At 43.7% G+C, this 18,389-nt stretch overlaps 1 protein-coding gene across 2 annotated transcripts in view; it reads right to left on the reverse strand.

The window, feature by feature from the left end:
• The window catches only part of LOC115257165 (hemicentin-1), a 499,013-nt gene that overhangs the window by 5,688 nt on the left and 474,936 nt on the right, over nt 1-18,389 (reverse strand). For both annotated transcript variants that reach the window (XM_062846043.1, XM_062846044.1), the window contains 3 exons: nt 16,403-16,526; nt 15,952-16,193; nt 14,966-15,156 (listed from right to left, as the gene is read on the reverse strand). In XM_062846043.1, coding sequence (XP_062702027.1) covers nt 14,966-15,156; nt 15,952-16,193; nt 16,403-16,526 — 557 coding nt within the window. The remainder of the gene's footprint in view (nt 1-14,965; nt 15,157-15,951; nt 16,194-16,402; nt 16,527-18,389) is intronic.

Here is an 18,389-nt window from a genome sequence, read left to right on the forward strand (position 1 = left end):
TCATCAGCATGAGACTGTACAAGGTGACGTCGATGATAGACTCTCTAGCTTCCCAACGATACGGACTGGTACTACCTTCGTTGGTGATGTTTTTTTTTTCTTCTAAACCATAGGGGGATAATCTTCTCTACAGACATCCTAACAGAAGGTTAGGGTAGTGTAGGTCTGAGGCCGTCTTCTACAACAAAAGTAAAAGCCAGGACTACTCTCTCCTCGTACCCACTAAACCAATCCTATGGTCGCCAAACCCTACGTCTCTCCGGAACCACCAAGAAGGTACTGCTTCAGAGAGGGGCTAGTGCACATCGCACCCTCGCTCTGGAGAGTCCATCACGGTAACATGCTGGCGCTTAGCCAGTATCCCGAGTGGTCCTCGCCACTCCCTTTGTCCTCGGAAGGCGGGCAAGGTCAACCCCGCCCGCGCCCAACTGCTTTGCAGACATCAAGAACTGATGCCCACGTGCAACCCGATCTGACCTGCTGAAGGCAAGGGTATCACTACCCTTCAGGCCCTATCAGATGCACCAGAAGGTTGCTGACAGCAGGGTCTCCACCTCCCCGACCCTTGCCGGGACCCCTTTCCAACCGCGGGCTCGGATCCAACCCAGTAGACCGACGCCACGACAGCACCGCTACCGGGACTTCCTCTCCGCGGCCACTTAATCGCTGTAAGGGTCGATCTCGACCGCAGGGCACCGGTATGACCTACGAAGCCGACTCCGAACCCCTGGACCACCTCTTGTACTGCATCTGAACTAGCCATTCTCCGAGTCCACGCGCCACCTCCTCTGTAGCTCCCAGACGATATGGGTGATAGCCGTTGAAACGGAGTTCCAGCCAAACTCATCCCTACACATCCTCTGGACCAAGTTGTCCGGGTTTGTGTCCTCCCCGCATGTGGCAAGCATGCGGTCACGCATTGTGCGAAAACGCGGGCACACGAACAAAACGTGTTCCGCCGTTTCCTCTAAACCATTGCACACTGGGCATTCGGAAGAATCCGCATGCCCGAAACGGTGTAGATACTGTCGGAAGCAACCATGACCTGTAAGGACCTGTGTCAGGTGGAATGTAACTTCCCCATGTCGCCTATTAATCCAACTATCTACCCTCGGTATCAACCTATGGGTCCACCTTCCTTTGGTGGAACTGTCCCACGCGCGCTGCCATTTGACCATAGAGGCCATCCTGGCAGTCCTGCGTATGCCTCTTGTGCCGCGCATTTCGAAGCACTCCATGTCCTCACTGATAAGAATGCTGATAGGCACCATACCAGTAATAACGCAGAGAGCGTCGTGTGACACGGTACGGTACGCGCTCGCAACCCCCAGGCACATAAGCCTGTAAGTACTTTCCAGCTTCCGTCGGTAGCATTTAGGACTTGACGCGGTGCCCCACGCCGGGCCGCCATACCTAAGTATGGACGTAGCAACACTAGCCAGAAGCTTGCGCTTACTGGCGTACACCGCAGAGCTTGCCGCAGAGCTATTGGACATCTTCCGGGATAGTGCCGCAATAGCTGTGGAGGCTCTTTTACAGGCATAATCGACGTGGCTACCGAAAGTAAGCTTATCGTCGATCATCACGCCCAAGTGTTTGACGGAGCGCTTTGACAGGATAGTGCACTCTCCTACACTGATCTCCGTCTGCTGCTCCGACTTCAGGATATTAACAACCGTCACCTCTGTCTTGTGGTGAGCCAGCTCCAGTTTCCTGGACCGCATCCACGCCTCCACAACCTTGATCGAGTGGTTGGTAGTCAACTTTACCTCCTCGATCGTTTCACCGTAGACTTCGAGCGTAATGTCGTCAGCAAATCCGACAATCACCACTCCTACTGGGAACTCTAACCCCAACACCTCGTCGTACATGACATTCCATAACACCGGACCCAGGATGGAACCTTGCGGGACTCCTGAGGTTATGTGGAAGCACTTCCGACCCACCTCCGTGTCGTAGACTAGTACGCGATTCTGAAAGTAACTTCCGAGAATCTTGTACAGGTACTCCGGTATCCCCAGACACAAGAGCGCATCGGCAATAGCAGACCGGCTGGCGCTATTAAACGCATTCCTTACATCCAGAGTCACTACCACGCAAAAGCGAATTCCCCTCCTCTTAGGCTCGAGTGCTTTCTCGGCGGTTTTTGTAACCGACAAGATAGCGTCTACGGTGGACCTCCCCTTGCGGAAGCCGTACTGGTTGCTCGAAAGACCATTTTTGCCCTCGGTGAACCTCAACATTCTATTGAGGATGATCTTTTCGAGCACCTTCCCCGCCGTGTCAATCAAGCATATTGGTCTATATGCCGACGGGTCTCCGGGTGGTTTCCCCGCCTTTGGCAATAGTACCAGGCTCTGCCTCTTCCAAGCTTCTGGGAAAACTCCCTCGTCCAGGCATTTCTGCATAGCAGACCTGAACATCTCGGGAGCCTCTGCAATAGCTACTTTTAAGGCCAGGTTCGGAACTCCGTCCGGACCTGGGGCCTTACCTACGCTAAGGGACTTAGCTATCCCCGCAAGTTCCGCATCGGTGACCCTCTCCTCATCGCCAACCCCAGTCCCCGGCTGTCCTACGAAAGGAGGCCAAGGACTTGGATCATGACGCGGAAAAAGCCCTCCAATGATCCCCTCCAACATCTCTGAAGATTGCTCTGTAGGAGCCATCACACCTCTCGTCTTGGCCATAACGATCCTGTAGGCGTCACCCCACGGGTTCGTATTGGCACTCTGACAGAGACCCTCAAAGCATGCCTTTTTGGTTGCTCTTATCTCGGTCTTAAGCGCGGTGATGTCTACTTATGTTTAGCTTAGCCAGAGCCTCCAGTAGACCGCTTGATCCTGAGGTTGTGAGACTCCATTCGTCTGCCCAAAAGTTAATATCGCCAGCAATGACGATTGGTCTTCGACCGATTAGCTCCTCGGTGATCTTGCCCAGTACATGGTTAAACTGCTCTATCGTCCATCTTGGTGGTGCATAGCAGCTACACTGTGGTGCATAATTGATCGAACAAACGCCGATTTTTATACAAATTGGCCAAGTTTGGGATACTTTAATTTTGGTTTGCGTTGGTGGATTGAGTTTGATTTTTGACACGGAACTACTAATATGCTGGATTTAACGTATACAAGGTACAGTACTTTTTCGATTATATCACGAATGAAAAAAAAAAAATTCGCGTGATATATTGGAGCGTGATATAATTGAAACATCTTTTTTCGCGAAGGCGTTTATCAATCAAAGTACACTTGCACACAAAAAAATCAAACAAAAACGCACAAAATATCAAACCCGGTAATGGAAGTCTAATATTCTTGTATGTAATTATTTTTTAATGTCTCAGTAAATAAGATCAAACAATGGAGGTATTATTTGTACATCTACAGCAAAGTTTTTGAACTTCATGGAACAATGTTTCCATATGTTTCCAATCTTTACACAGCAAAATAAAGATAATTGCTTAAATTTATCGTCGAGTACTTAACATTTTCTAAAGTGTTTCCAGAAGGTTGGGAATTTCTGGTTGAAAAATCAAAATTTGACATTTTTGTGATGTTGTCGCGTTACGCTTTGATGTACAATTGCCACGAAGTTTGAATGTTCTGTCTTTAATTTCTGATCATTCGATATGCAGGTTGGCATTAATTAAACAACATATCAACTTATAAAACCGATAAATTTACAAAATGTTAGTTATCCCTACGGAAGTAAAGTGAAACCGTGGGTCCCGACATGAACGAGCCCCGGGTTTAAAAGCTCGTTAATAATAATTAAAATACAAAAAATGGAACCAAAGTAAGATTCTAACGTAAAACGTCTTTTCTTCTTTTACTTCTTCTTTGTAACTCTACGTTCCCAATGGAACTTGGGCTGCCTCTCTTCAACATAGTGTTCTTTGAGTACTACTATAGTTATTAATTGAAGGCTTTCTTTGCCTGCCATTGTATGAATTTGTATATTGTGGGACATACACTACACAGTTAACAATTGTTACATCGAGTTCGCTGTAACAAAATGACCTGCATCGCTTTCAACACAATTCTCCATCGGTTTTTAATATTACAGGTTGTCTACAGTATGAAACTTGCTTACAACTTTGTGTTCCAGAAATTATTTTATGTTAAATCGAATGAAATGAAATGAAAATTCAAATGTTTCTATATTTAGGTCACGTGTAGTTTTCAGAATTTCTTTCTGTGTATGCATAGGAAAGCCTAGAAAAGTTCCTGGCCGGAATGGGAATCGAATACGCCGTCTCTGAATTGGCGATCCAAAACCTTATTCTCAAAGGCAAACTGGAGACCTCTGATGGATAACGTAATGCGTGGAATTGACGCATACAGACCGGACTCGATGCAGGGAATGTGACTCTAGATAATCGAATCCTATGTCCGGCCTGTCATCAATGGCACTATAATCGTATACGAATGTGCAAAATATCTTACTTATGACGATTGATGTATCCTATATAGTTTGGAATATGTGCTTAGCAATATTTGTATCGATATCATAGCGTGATATAATCGAAAAAAAAATAGCGTGCTAAAATCGAGTGTGATAAAATGGAGCGTGATTAAATAGAACCGTGACAAAATCGAAAAACCACTGTATAACAGTTTTCGTTCGTTTCGTTCGTTCGTTGAAAGAATAACTAGAAAGAATAGCCTATGTTTGAAAGAATAATACATATCTGATAATCACATTCAAAAGATACGAACCGTAGTTCGCATTTTTTAACTGTTTTAGTGAACTTGGTTTATATTGATTTTGGAATGTTTTAGAATAAGTGTGATAAAAACGAAACAAAAGTCGTGATAAAATCGAAATGAAAACCGTGAATTTGAACAAGTAGTGATTAAAACAACTAGTGATAAAACCGAAACGCCACTGTATTGCTTGAAAGAACAACATATGCGCAAAGAAGGAAAATCTTTGTTGAAAACATGGCTATTAACTTCGAGCACCGTTTGTTACCCAGACCCAGTCTCCAGATAGGCACGCGGAAAAATCATTCGAGGTAATGGGTCATTCGGGGTAATGGATCATTCGGGGCAATGGAATTCGGGGTAATGCCATTCGGGGTAATGGAATTCGGGGTAATGGAATTCGGGGTAATGGAATTCGGGGTAATGGAATTCGGGGAAATGTCCTGAAGCCCACAGTGGTTGTGGTTGAATTGAATTATTATACGAATCAAAATAAAATCTACTTTCGCGACTACTTTTACCCGCAGTCAGAGATACGCGCGAGACAGTCGCCTAAGAAAACAGACCTGTTTTCAAATTTTCCATCATAGCGCTCTTTGATAATTCTTGAAAAAAGGTTGTCACATGGCCGGGTGATATGATGACTGCTGCGACTGCACGTGGCATTTGCACTGCGATTAAATTGTGTCCATCATTGAAGGCCTTGGAAAGTAGTCGCCATAATTGTGTTTTACTTGCAACGCACAATACTTAGTCGCACTCAGAGTTGATGTACACGTGCTGTAGTCCCATGTACGGGAGTCACATTGCAAGCAAGCTCCCAGGAGCCCTGTACATTTTGAGACTGAAAGTTGTGCGCCTCATTTTTCTCAAGATGTGTCTCAAGCGCTTCGTCTCATGCGCTGATTAAATTAGAAAATTTCACGACAAAAACTTCCTAAACGAACGGGAATTGGAACCTTAACCTTTGCATTGAGAGTCCCTAGTCGTATCGCATAAACCAACCAGACACTTGTGTTGTGTACGGAAAAAAGTTGTTGTGGTTCTTCGTTACCAAGAAGGTGTTTTTTACCTTAGATACCAACAGCTCACGCAGCGCATGAGACGAGCTCCCCGGGAGCTATGTGCCTAGCTCGCACCCACCAAATTTTCGTGAGCCTCCTAGCAGCGCAGCACACTGCGATTTTGAAGAGCTGTGAGACAATTTGGTGGGAGGCTCGCTGTCACATTTATGTACACATGAGCAATGGGAAACTCTGGTCGCACTCGCTTGATTGAAGGCGGGGTATCTTCGGCCACCTGTCGGGTGATTGCTGTTCTATGTGTTTGGGCAGATCAGGCATTTCGGGGACTTCCTGCAACCCTGAGCCTTCCCCGTCACACCTTCTGTATAGTTTGCTTCTGTCAGGCCCTCTGCAATTTCTTTCCAGATGACCATACTCTAGGCATTTGAAACACACTTCCGATTGCTGAGAGGAAGTCAGCGGGTACACAGACCAGCCTACTTTGATCTTGCCAACTCTTAGTGCCTTGTTGGCTGAATCGATCGGTAGATCGTGCCAGATGGTCAGATTCTTACGCGGATGGTCATCCTGGCTTCTCCTAACTCGAACTGCTGCTTCATAGCCAACCCAAATTTCTCCTCCGATGCGACCTTGTCCAAGTCTTTGCATTCCAAATTTTATACACGTCTTTCCTTAGATCCGTAAGGTCCGGATTAGCTCGCATGGTACGCAGAGCCTCCACGTACGTGTCGTCACTTATTTTGACGATAAGAGCTTCGCCTTTATTTCTCCTGTTGATGATTGATGAGTTTCCGTTTGTCGGACCTGTTTTTACCAGTCGAATTCACTTTTCTTTTACCGACGACCTGTCACGGGATATGTTCATCTGTGATGACATTCTCTACTGGAGGGCGTGCACTAGTAATGGGGGCGTCCTTATGTTTCTTGGAAGTAATTTGGACTCTCTGCTGTTTGTTTTTCTCTTCAATGGTGTCACTTCGAAATTAGCCGTAACCTGCAGACTCATCTATGCTGATGATCTAAATATTTATTTGGCGATCCGGTCGCTAGAAGACTGTCATCATCTGCGAAATGTTTTGGAACAGTTTGTTGAGTGGTGTCACTGGGGTAAATTAATTGTTAGCATACAGAAGTGCTACAACGTTCCATTGTTTTGAAACATTGATTTTGATTTAATTACCAAATCAATGGAATCATTCTTCATACAGGTGGAATATGTTGCTAGTTAGGAGTGACGTTGCATCCAAAATTGAATCATCATAGCTAAGACAAATCAAAAATTGAGCAAAAATGGCCACTCTGCAGAAAATAAGCCTCTGCAGAAATAATTACGCATCGTCCCAAATTGTTGGTCATTTTATATCCATGGGATTTCCCAGGAGTAGTAATGCTAGATATGATACCCCAAAACAAATTGTAAGTCTTGTTTCCTAGCACCTAACTCATATAGTCTGTTCCAGAGAATTGGACTTGGTAGCAAATTGTGATAAATAAACACTTAGGCCACCGTGAGCCAACGGACAGTCAAGCGTACGGCGACATCTTTGTCAAATTAGAAGTGTGAGCTGGGCTATAAACCTTTTCCTGCATTAAATTAACCGTATAATTAAACGATAAAGCATTCCGCCTTTAATTTGCGTCGAGATAAATTACTTCAGATAGTACTCTCATCATGAAGTCCACCAAGGAGACGGAAAGAAATATCGAATGCGGTGCGGATGTTGGCCAACTCCCGGGACACTTCCTCGTATTCGGAAAAGCAGTAAACCGTCTGGAGGACACAGTCCGTGCGGAGTGGTGATGACCATCCGAAGAAAATGAAGAAGACGGAGAAAACTTCCACAAATAGAGACCGGTGGTGTTTCCGTATCACTTTGTCACTCGTACAGTCCATAAAATAAATTTTCACGATAAATATACTTTACGGTTTAATTTATTCACCGCAGGCAAATGCCCTGATGGGAAAAGTGTATTACGTATAATACATCTCTTTCGAAGTATGGCACACCAACCGAGGCCCCGAGCAAAAGGCTAAGAAATACCACTCCAAAGAGACAAAGTGGTTTTTAAAACAATCAACTCGAAATTGTGGAAAGTTGCCAAGTTTCGGAGTGCGGTTTACCATTGTACTACACAATGCGGCAGCGCTATGTTACCTACGTACAATCATTGTACGAACGAATGCCTGCCAATTTATGGAAGCACATTGAAACCAAACCATGCTGGGAAAAGGTGGGAGACTACGTTTGGCTTGGTTAATTATAATGAACGAGCTACAATGTTTGTAGTTCAGATTTAATGGAATATAATGTTTGTCTCTATTTTAAATTAAAACGAGATGGACAGATGAATTTAAATTGCCTTCTCGGAATCAATCAGAAAAGTTTTAATTTTCTCGGCTGATGACAAGTGAAAGTGCTCAAAAACACTGTTTTGGATTCCATCAGGGGTATCTGCATCCTGAGGCAATAATTGAAGATATAATACTAGACCGGCCCACAGTTGTATGAAGCGAAAAAAAAGTTTTCAAAATTCAGGGGGCACCCTCTAGAATCGTGCCTTTGGATGAGAAGAACAATCTGTGAAAGATTCAGCTCAATCGGTTGAAAACTGAGCTGGCGCAAATGAGTTGAAGGTTTGTATGGGATGTTCAGTCCAATTATATGGGAAATTGGATGACCTCCAGTCTCTCATAGAGCACGCCGGTTTGGCGAGTTCGATTTGACTCAGAATTGAAAGAATAGCAGTTGATACTCTAATGAACAACTTTGTAGAAGACCATATCATGATAAAACTTAATTTAATTGCGGTTTTAGCCAACGAAACCAGGATTAGGACATCTTCCCCCGTTTACTCTCGGTTGTTACATGCAGCACGCGTTTGCCGTTCGAAACTTGCTCACTGCATCATAGGCGGCTATGTTGTCCTTCATTTTCATTGCTCACGCATGTGGGTGAGTATCGAGAGAATGTAGAATTACATAGCTGCCTATGATGTAGCGCGCAAGCTACGGCCGACCAACACGTGCATATAACAACCGAGAGTAAACGGGGGAAGATGTCCTCATCTTGGTTTTTTAGGCTAAAACCGCAACTAAATTAAGTTTTATCATGATATGGTCTTCTACAAAGTTGTTCATTAGGGTATCAACTGTTATTCTTTCAATTCTGAGCCAAATCGAACTCGCCAAACCGGCGTGCTGTATGAGAGACTGGAGGTCATCCAATTTCCAATATATTTGGGCTGAACATCCCATACAAACCTTCAACTCATTTGCGCCAGCTCAGTTTTCAACCGATTGAGCTGAATCTTTCACAGATTGGTCTTCTTATTCAAAGGCACGATTCTAGAGGGTGCCCCGTGGAATTTTTCGACATTTTTGTTTTTGGGCCGGTCTAATATAATACGCTAAACACTAAACACATTAAATTTCAACTTCGCAACTTCTAGTATAGAATGCAGAATATAAAGAAAAAAGTATCTAGAATCTTCAAACGTGCAGTTGAAAGTCCACCCAAAACATCCTTATACAGTCTAACGGAGGGAATGGGCTCAGGATGTTCCGAATGAACTTGTAACTGCCATTAGAATACCTATCCACAGAAGTCCAATGTCGTGACTGTTCGTGTGACTAACATCTAGCTTGCCACGCCCTTACAGCGTCAGTAGCGGTACTAGATATTGTGTCAAATAAATTTTGTTTGCCAAAACAAAAGGTCCTCTACAAGTTGGACACATTAAAATAGTCAGTTATTGAAATTTAAATTATTAACATAATGGAATGGGAAAAGTGACTACAGCGCCATTGGAGTTCTAGTGTATTTCTATTTAACTGCCCGATTGAAAGTTCTAGATACACGATTCGTTCAATTTTTCATTATATACAAAAAGCTGCGAAGTTTTGTTTATCACATGATGTGCATTGTGCTTACCAGATTCTCCAACGGATGCCTCTGGAAATAATGCCAGATACCCCAAAGCAATCGGAAAAACCACAACAGTTCCAAATGACCTTGGCTAGAAGTATACAGTTTTCAAAGGATTTCGTCATCTCTAAACCGGTCTTCTTCTTCTTATTGGTGTAACGTCCCCACTGGGATATAGCTAAGTTTTGTGGGAAGTTTTTGGGATCAGGTTTAACCCAGGCCAGGGCCGATCTGTAATCTGCCCTAACACACCATCTTTGATATAGAAACACAGTGATTTTTGCGGAAGAACTTGGACCAGCGGACGCCTAAGACACACTCTTGCAATTCCTGTCTTGAAACGGCTTGAAAGTCTTGAAACGGCTTCAGCGGAGCGGATTTCAGTTTAGCCGCAATCAGGCATGCTGCAATGCAATGCTATGCATTGCAATGCTTGTGGACCGATTTCGTAGTTCAGTGTACGCAGGTCGATCGCATCAGAAGCATCAACGAATACGTAGGGTTCAGAGTTGTGGTACATCATCTGATCTGCGTGATAGAAGTAACATGTAGGAACTAGGGATGGTCGGGTTTCGGGTTTTCAAATTCGGTCGGTCGGATTTTTTGACATATAATTTCTCGGGTTCAGGTCGGGTTCGGGTTTGATCAACGAGAATTTTTCGGGTTCGGGTCGGGTCCGGGTTTGACGAAACAAAAAAATCTCGGGTTCGGGTCGGGTCCGGGTTTTATAATTGAAAATTGTTCGGGTATGGGTCGGGTTCGGATCTTTAAAATCTGAAACCCGACCATCTACAGTCTACACCTATGGCAAGGTAAAGGCTGGGAAATTCACGCAATTCAGATTCTATTGAGATCACTAGCCTCTGCCCAGTAACAGCTATGCCTACCTCCGCGTGGTACCGGCCGGGCTGCGAGCAACCTTAGGGGAGATCGGGTAACCAACCCCGGTGGAAACTTTGGTCGTAGGCTGACAGGGAAGGGGGGTTTGCTTCTGCAAACTTGAGCGTCTGTTCTCCAGGAAGAGTGGTTCACAACAGCATCTGATCCCCATGTTAGGGGTGGCTGATCAACGTCCTAGTGCCAGGGAAGGACTCTAAGCTCAACTGTGCACTATGGTCCTCCGGAAAGTAGGGGGTTGGTGTCAGGCCCTACGAGCCAGCCGTAAAAAACCATTGTAACGGAAAATCAGCAACAAAATAATACGAACCGAGACCAACGGCAACGACCCCAGCAAACAAAGAGGACTTGCGATTGGAAACTGCCGATCTCTCAACTTCATTGGGAGCACCCGCATACTCGCCGATCTACTGAAGGACCGCGGGTTCGGCATCGTAGCGCTGCAGGAGGTGTGTTGGACAGGATCCATGGTTCGAACGTTTGGGGGTAATCATACCATCTATCAGAGCTGCGGCAACACACGCGAGCTGGGAACAGCTTTCATCGTGATGGGTGATATGCAGAGGCGCGTGATCGGTTGGTGGCCGATCGACGAAAGAATGTGCAGGTTGAGGATCAAGGGCCGATTCTTCAACTTCAGCCTAATAAACGTGCACAGCCCACATTCCGGAAGTACTGATGATGACAAGGACGCATTTTACGCGCAGCTCGAACGCGAGTACGATCGCTGCCCAAGTTATGACGTCAAGATCATCATAGGAGATTTAAACGCTCAGGTAGGCCAGGAGGAGGAATTCAGACCGATGATTGGTAAGTTCAGCGCCCACCAGGAAACGAACGAAAACGGCCTACGACTCATTGATTTCGCCGCCTCTAAAAATATGGCCATACGCAGCACCTTTTTCCAACACAGCCTTCCTTATCGTTACACCTGGAGATCACCACAGCAGATGGAATCTCAAATTGACCACGTTCTGATTGACGGACGGCACTTCTCCGACATTATCGACGTCAGGACCTTTCGTGGCACCAACATCGACTCCGACCACTATCTGGTGATGGTCAAACTGCGCCCAAAACTCTCCGCATCAACAATGTACGGTACCGGCGACCGCCACGGTACAACCTAGAGCGACTGAAACAACCGGATGTCGCATCAGCATATGCGCAGAATCTCGAAGCCGCGTTGCCAGACGAGGGCGAGCTCGATGAGGCCCCTCTAGAGGACTGCTGGAGTACAGTGAAAGCAGTAATCAACGACACAGCCGAGAGCTCCATCGGGTAAGTGGAACGGAATCGACGGAACGAATGGTTCGACGAAGAGTGCAGAACGATTTTGGAGGAGAAGAACACAACGAGGGCGATAATGCTACAGCAAGGGACTCAACAGAACGTGGACCGTTACAAACAGAAGCGGAAACAGCAGACCCGCCTCTTTCGGGAGAAAAAGCGTCGCCTGGAAGAAGCGGAGTGTGAAGAAATGGAACTGCTGTGCCGTTACCAAGAAACACGGAAGTTCCATCAGAAGCTCAACGCATCCCGCAACGGCTTCGTGCCGCGAGCCGAAATATGTAGGGATAAAAACGGAGGCCTCTTGACGGACGGACGTGAGGTGATCGAAAGGTGGAAGCAGCACTTCGATCAGCATCTGAACGGTGTGTAGAACGTAGGCACGGGAGCCCACGGCAACGGAGGAAACGACGACGCCAATGCAGCGGAGGACGTAAATGAACCAACTCCCACGCTGAGGGAAGTTAAGTATGCCATTCGCCAGCTCAAAACCAACAAAGCAGCTGGTAAGGATGGTATCGCAGCTGAACTCATCAAGATGGGCCCAAAAAAGTTGGCCACCTGTCTGCATCGGCTGATAGTCAGGATCTGGGAAACCGAACAGCTACCGGAGGAGTAAAAGGAAGGGGTAATCTGCCCCATTCACAAGAAATGCGACCATTTGGAATGTGAGAACTTCTGAGCCATCACTATTTTTAATGATGCCTATAAAGTGCTATCCCAGATCATCTCCCGTCGTCTGTCACCTCAAACAAATGAGTTCGGGGGAAGTTATCAAGTCTGCTCCATCGACGGCCAGTCGACAACAGACCAGATCTTCACCGTACTGCAATCCTCCAGAAAAGTCATGAATACCAGGTCCCAACGCATAACCCGTTCGTCAACTTCTAATCGGCATACGATGGTATTCGTGTACTTGGATTCACTGGTGACCACCGACGATGACACCAGCAGAGAAATTCAGAGACGCATTGTGGCATGAAATTGAGCTTACTTTGAACTCTACGATCGAGCAAAGTTTGCCGTCACACGAAGTAAACAATCTGCAAAACGCTGATTAGACCTCTATGGCCACGAAGCATGGACCCTACGTGCAGAAGACCAACGCGCCCTTGGAGTTTTCAAACGGAAGCTGCTACGTACCATCTACGGCGGAGTGCAGATGGAGACGAGACTAGGCGAAGGCGAATGAATCATGAGCTGCATGAGCTGCTGAGAGAACCAACCATCGTCCACACCGCGAAAATCGGGAGGCTACGGTGGGTGGGTCACGTCATCAGGATGTCCGGATAGCAACCCGACTAAAATGGTTCTCGAAAGTCATCCGACCGGTACAAAAAGACGTGGTGCGCAGCGAGCTAGATGGGTCGATCAAGTGAAGGACGATCTGCGGATTCTTCGAAGAGTGCGAAACTTGAGACACACACTTAGAATGGAGACGGCTACTATGTACAGCAGAGGCCACTCAAGTCTTAGTCTGACCGGTAAGTTAAGTAAGACTGATCCGGATGGTACAAGAAGCGCAGAGAACACGATGCGATGTGCGAATCAGGTGGAGCGTGACTTGGCGAGCATTTGGTGTGACCGAGGATGGAGAGCGGCAGCCACGAACCGTGTATCATGGAGAAATATTGTTGATTCAGTTTTATCTTGATTTTGATGTAATATTTAGTATTTATGAACGAATGTGGGATGCGTATCCTAAAGCTAACAGAGATATTTACCTAAAAAAATCTCCCAAATTTTCATTTTTCAAGTGCATTAGTATAATAATAAATTTGATTTTCCCCATGGTTTCAACCCGTTAAAATGTAGTTGAATACTAGTAGAATAGTGTCATCCTTACCTATCGAGAACATGTTTGCGCACACAGCACAAAATAGTAAATTTTCATGCTAAAAGAGCGCATAATCACAGTGGTGAAGAAATAAATAATGGTCGTCTTTGGAAAGAAGTTGTGAAATCATCCACTGAACGTTTGTCTAGATGGAACATAGTAAGCTTCGAAAATCATACACAAAAAATGTATGGGCTGGTTCAGGGGTCATCAATAAAAAACGCTCAATAGCTAAATGGAAATGTAAAAAATAGATATGAGTTTGTTCAACAAAGTTTTTGACACATTTTGAACCATATTTTGTGCTCAAAAAATGAACCGTTAAGAACATTCACGTCCAAAATTTCGCAAAAATGTGCAAAGAATATGCACGCTCCCTATGCATCTTAAAATGCATAATAAAGTTACCGAAGACACACTCCATTGATAACTCGTCACGAAAAAATGTTATTGATTTTTTACCAAAATTGCACCTTTATGGACCATTGTGCACGGGGTTTTTGTATGGATCTGGAACCGGTTATCCAACTTGGCACACCGATTCATTCTATGGAACATCTAGTAAGTATTTATGATTGTTGTATCAAATTTTCATCAGAAGTAGATGAAAATAGAATCAAATTAACGTTAAAATTTGGGTGCACAAAATACGTCAGGAACAAAAAGGTCAAAACGTTAATGCCGTTAAACCATCAAGCGATCGCTGAAATTTGTGAGTCAAATTTTGGATCCAGTTTGCTTGCATCTATAGCAAGCGTCAAAAACTTGAACTTGGACCACCTGACTGATTAACTGATAAAGAACAACAGGAGGGGAAACGAAAATCTGCGAAAATGTGTCTTGATCGTGAATTATACTAAAAAAAATACAGCGGGAATTTACATATCTAGATAAATTCCAAACAGGTAGAATAATTTTTAACTTGTCAAGACATTACCGATTCTGTATCAACATCATGAATATTCATGAATCTTCATTTCGTTGTTATGCTCCATTTGTTCAAATATTGAGAGCTTGGTGGAAGGATTATCTATTTTTTAAAGATTGATTTTTCAAAGATATACATTGAAGCTATTTCAATGATGTCTATTTATGGGCACTTAACGCTTGCGGAAATTTCCCAATGTTTGTCAACAACGAGAACTTAAAATCGGTAATCTCAATGTATTATATTGAAGCTATTTAAATCATGTCTATTTATGGTCGCGGAAATTGCTTAGTGATAGTCAACAACGAGAACTGAAAATCTCTAATCTAAAATTCAGCTTTGATTAGTGTACTTACAATTTGTTTGCTAGGCTTAAACGAATAATGATGTACTTCATTGTTTGATCCGGTCAGCGAAGCCAGACTGGATCCATCACAATGGCGCTCCTCTTCGTGGAGCAGGTGCTCACCGCCATTCCGGTGAATAAGACGTGCTGAAGGACTCCGGAACAACGGCGTCGGAAGAGTGGTTTTGGGTGGCCGTCGCTCTGTAATGGAAGGAATTTGGATACATTGCTGATGAGTGAATGCAAATATAGGGAGAATAAAATCAATGTTTCTAATTATTCAAATACTTTAAGGATTTATTTTATGGAATTTTCGGTTCTACATTGGTTTATTTAGTTAATATTAAGCTGACATGTAGCCAAAAAAGTGCTGATATAGTGTATTCTTAAAACATTTCACAGGGAAACTCATTCGTGCCGACCGATTTGTTTATCTATATCAAATTTAAAAATTATTCAAATAGTTCTGACTGATAAGCATATTTCAAGGGCACATGGCAGCACCAGTTCTATCAGAAGCCAAACAGCAAAAAATGCATTGGTATGAAATATATGAAACAAACCCCATGAATAATCATTACATCATAAAACTACTAGATTAGAGTGCGACATGCTCGAAAATAGCAATTAATTTATCCTACCAACTACTCCAATGAAGACATCCACTGTAGTGAAAATGCCATCATCAAGCTCCTAGTAATGTTCGCTAATTGAGGCTTGTTGTGTGAACAATGATTGCCCCTTTTTAAGTGCGGTGACACGCTATAACCATTATAGCCGCGCTGATTGTGAATAAAACAAGTTCCATAAGTTAAGTAGAAGGTATTTTTCAAGAGGCCTTTCCAATAAAAAAGGATAATTAAAACGTCATTACGCAACACTGATGAAATGTTATACATGTAGCACTAGCTCGTTTTCTAATATTACAGAGCGTTGTTACCAATTTCAAAATTCAATCCTTATCTTCAGAGTTATGCCTAGGATGATGGTGCCTACCGTATTGATTGGGTATAACGTCAGGATCGGTTTCATCCCCATCCGGTGGTTCACCCGGCATTTGTGGGCTCCTTCGCCCGAGAGTCCCGCTTCCGTCCACCAGCGGCGTCTGAATACCGTTGGGGTCATGTGTCTGATGATGGTGATGGTGATGATGGTGTGCAGATGAATCAATTTGGCAGTCTATCGGGGTCGAGGTGAGATGTGCGTTTTTGGCAGACTTTAGCTTCTTGGACGAATTCCTGAAACGACAACGATAGAGATAGTGGTAAAGGCGCATCGGAAATGATTACCAGCACCAAGCAAAGTAACATAAACAAGATGAACGATAATGCGCCGTAATAATAAACACACTATTCTATAGTAAAGCCAGCTCATGGAGCGGACAATGGAATTTGCCGGGCCACGAGAAAGCGCTCGTTATCCTGTTGGTACTTTTCGGGGAACTTACTTGCTAGCATGTCGTCGATAGATGGTGACCAGCACGATGCAGACTACGGCAAACAGAATCGCTACCGTAAGTGTTAATGCGGCTAATACTGGCGATAAAGGAACATTCATAACGTTGGATACACCTATAAATCACGGAAAATATAAACGTATTATCTTTTGGGCCTTTTTACTCGCATTCTCTTGACTCATTCACCCGGGCCGCACTCATGTCAGACAGGACTTCTCCACATATATTCCTCCGTACCGAACGGAAATGCATCAAACTAGGGCTGTGCGATGGTAAAATTTCAAAACGAATTCCAACGTGACAAAAGTAAGAGAACAAATTCTGTCATAACCATGAATTTGTAAGTTCGAGTTACATATAGAAAATTTTTTAGTTAGAGTAATGCGGGGCAAAAGTTCGCACGGGGCAAAAGTTCGCAGTGGGTCTTTTTCTGAGCACGAGTTAAGAACCCAAACAAACCTGTATGGGTTCGACACATAATCAGGTCAGCTACTCGTCAATAAAATTTGGAATGATTTCGTTATGGTTTGGCAGAGTTATGCGAAAAAATGTGTTTCTAGGGGTTTTGATATAATTTTTGGATCTTTTGGAATAATAATTTGTAGTAACAGGAAGAAGAAGAATCTCATAACCTCTTTATGTCGGAGAATCGTTATTCCATAGTAGTTCGCGAGGTGCTCTCGAATAAACAATAAACTACTAGTGCTTCTTGCAGAAAGAGACATTGTTTAAACCTCGACAGTGGGGCAAAAGTTCGCAGTAGCTGTGGGGCAAAAGTTCGCACTAGATTTCTGAGTCTAGTACATCAATATAATTACAGAATCTTCGAAGCAATGATAATTTCGTATCGAAACTACTATATATGCATAATATGAGTAGTATGCACCCTGAAATCGTTGCGACAGAGGGTTTGAACTTAGTTTTGTAAAAAAAATGATTGTAAAGCAAACATTATGTTCACGCATTTAAATCAATAAATGAAAAATGGCTAAAAACATTTTAAAACATTTTTTTCGTCATCCTCGTCATATGCTTCGTCATCCTTTTCGCATGCTTCTGAATGTCTTATGTTCTTCTACTTTACCGGGGTCTAGCTTTGTTTGTAAATTCACAGTTATAATCCATCAGTATCCATCGTCAGCATGGACGATGATAAGATTCGATAACAGTCCCGTTCAACAGTTTTGCTGCATATTTGATTTGTTTATGCATTTTTAGCAACATGTATTTCTATGATTACCCCACAATGTATTTTGACAACTTCAGTAACGCTGTAAAGGACAGCTTTTAGTTAATAGTTGTGGAAGTCTTCATAAAACACACTCTTTACAAAAGCTGAACACCAGGTCGTATTCCAGTTGGGTCGTAATTCTAAGAACAGAAAGAAACAGATTTCACGGCTAGAGAGAAAAGATGAACATGAATTAACATGAAATAAATGAACATCACACCAATAAACTACCCTGTACAAGGTGCGAATTTTTGCCCCGCATAATGCGAACTTTTGCCCCCACTATGCGGCAAAAGTTCGCATTGAAGTACTTGTTTTAAAAATTGTATTACTAAAACTACAAAAGGAACGCGAAAAAATCTAGTACTACGTTTTGAAGGCAACATGATAGGGACCCGTTCAACGAAGAAAAACGATATTATTTTCTTTTCGTTCAATAGTTATTTTGTGAAGTCTGTTAAGTGCGAACTTTTGCCCCGCATTACTCTATCGGAAACTACGTCTTTGGCAACGCTTGTTTATCAAAAACATCCTTTGTACGTACACTGAAAGGCGGCTTGCAGTAATGACAAGCATAACAATGTTTTTAAATTTACCATGGCAAAACATGATCATCAACCCACCAACGCTTCTTGTGTGTATTTTGTTTCTTCTCACATCAACCGGTTCGATAGCCGAGTGGTAGCGTGCGAGCCTGGTGATGTCAAGGTTCTTGGTTCGAATCCGGTTGCCAACATAAGCTTTTTT

This window comes from Aedes albopictus, chromosome 1 (genome assembly GCF_035046485.1).
Source record: "Aedes albopictus strain Foshan chromosome 1, AalbF5, whole genome shotgun sequence".
NCBI lineage: Eukaryota > Metazoa > Arthropoda > Insecta > Diptera > Culicidae > Aedes > Aedes albopictus.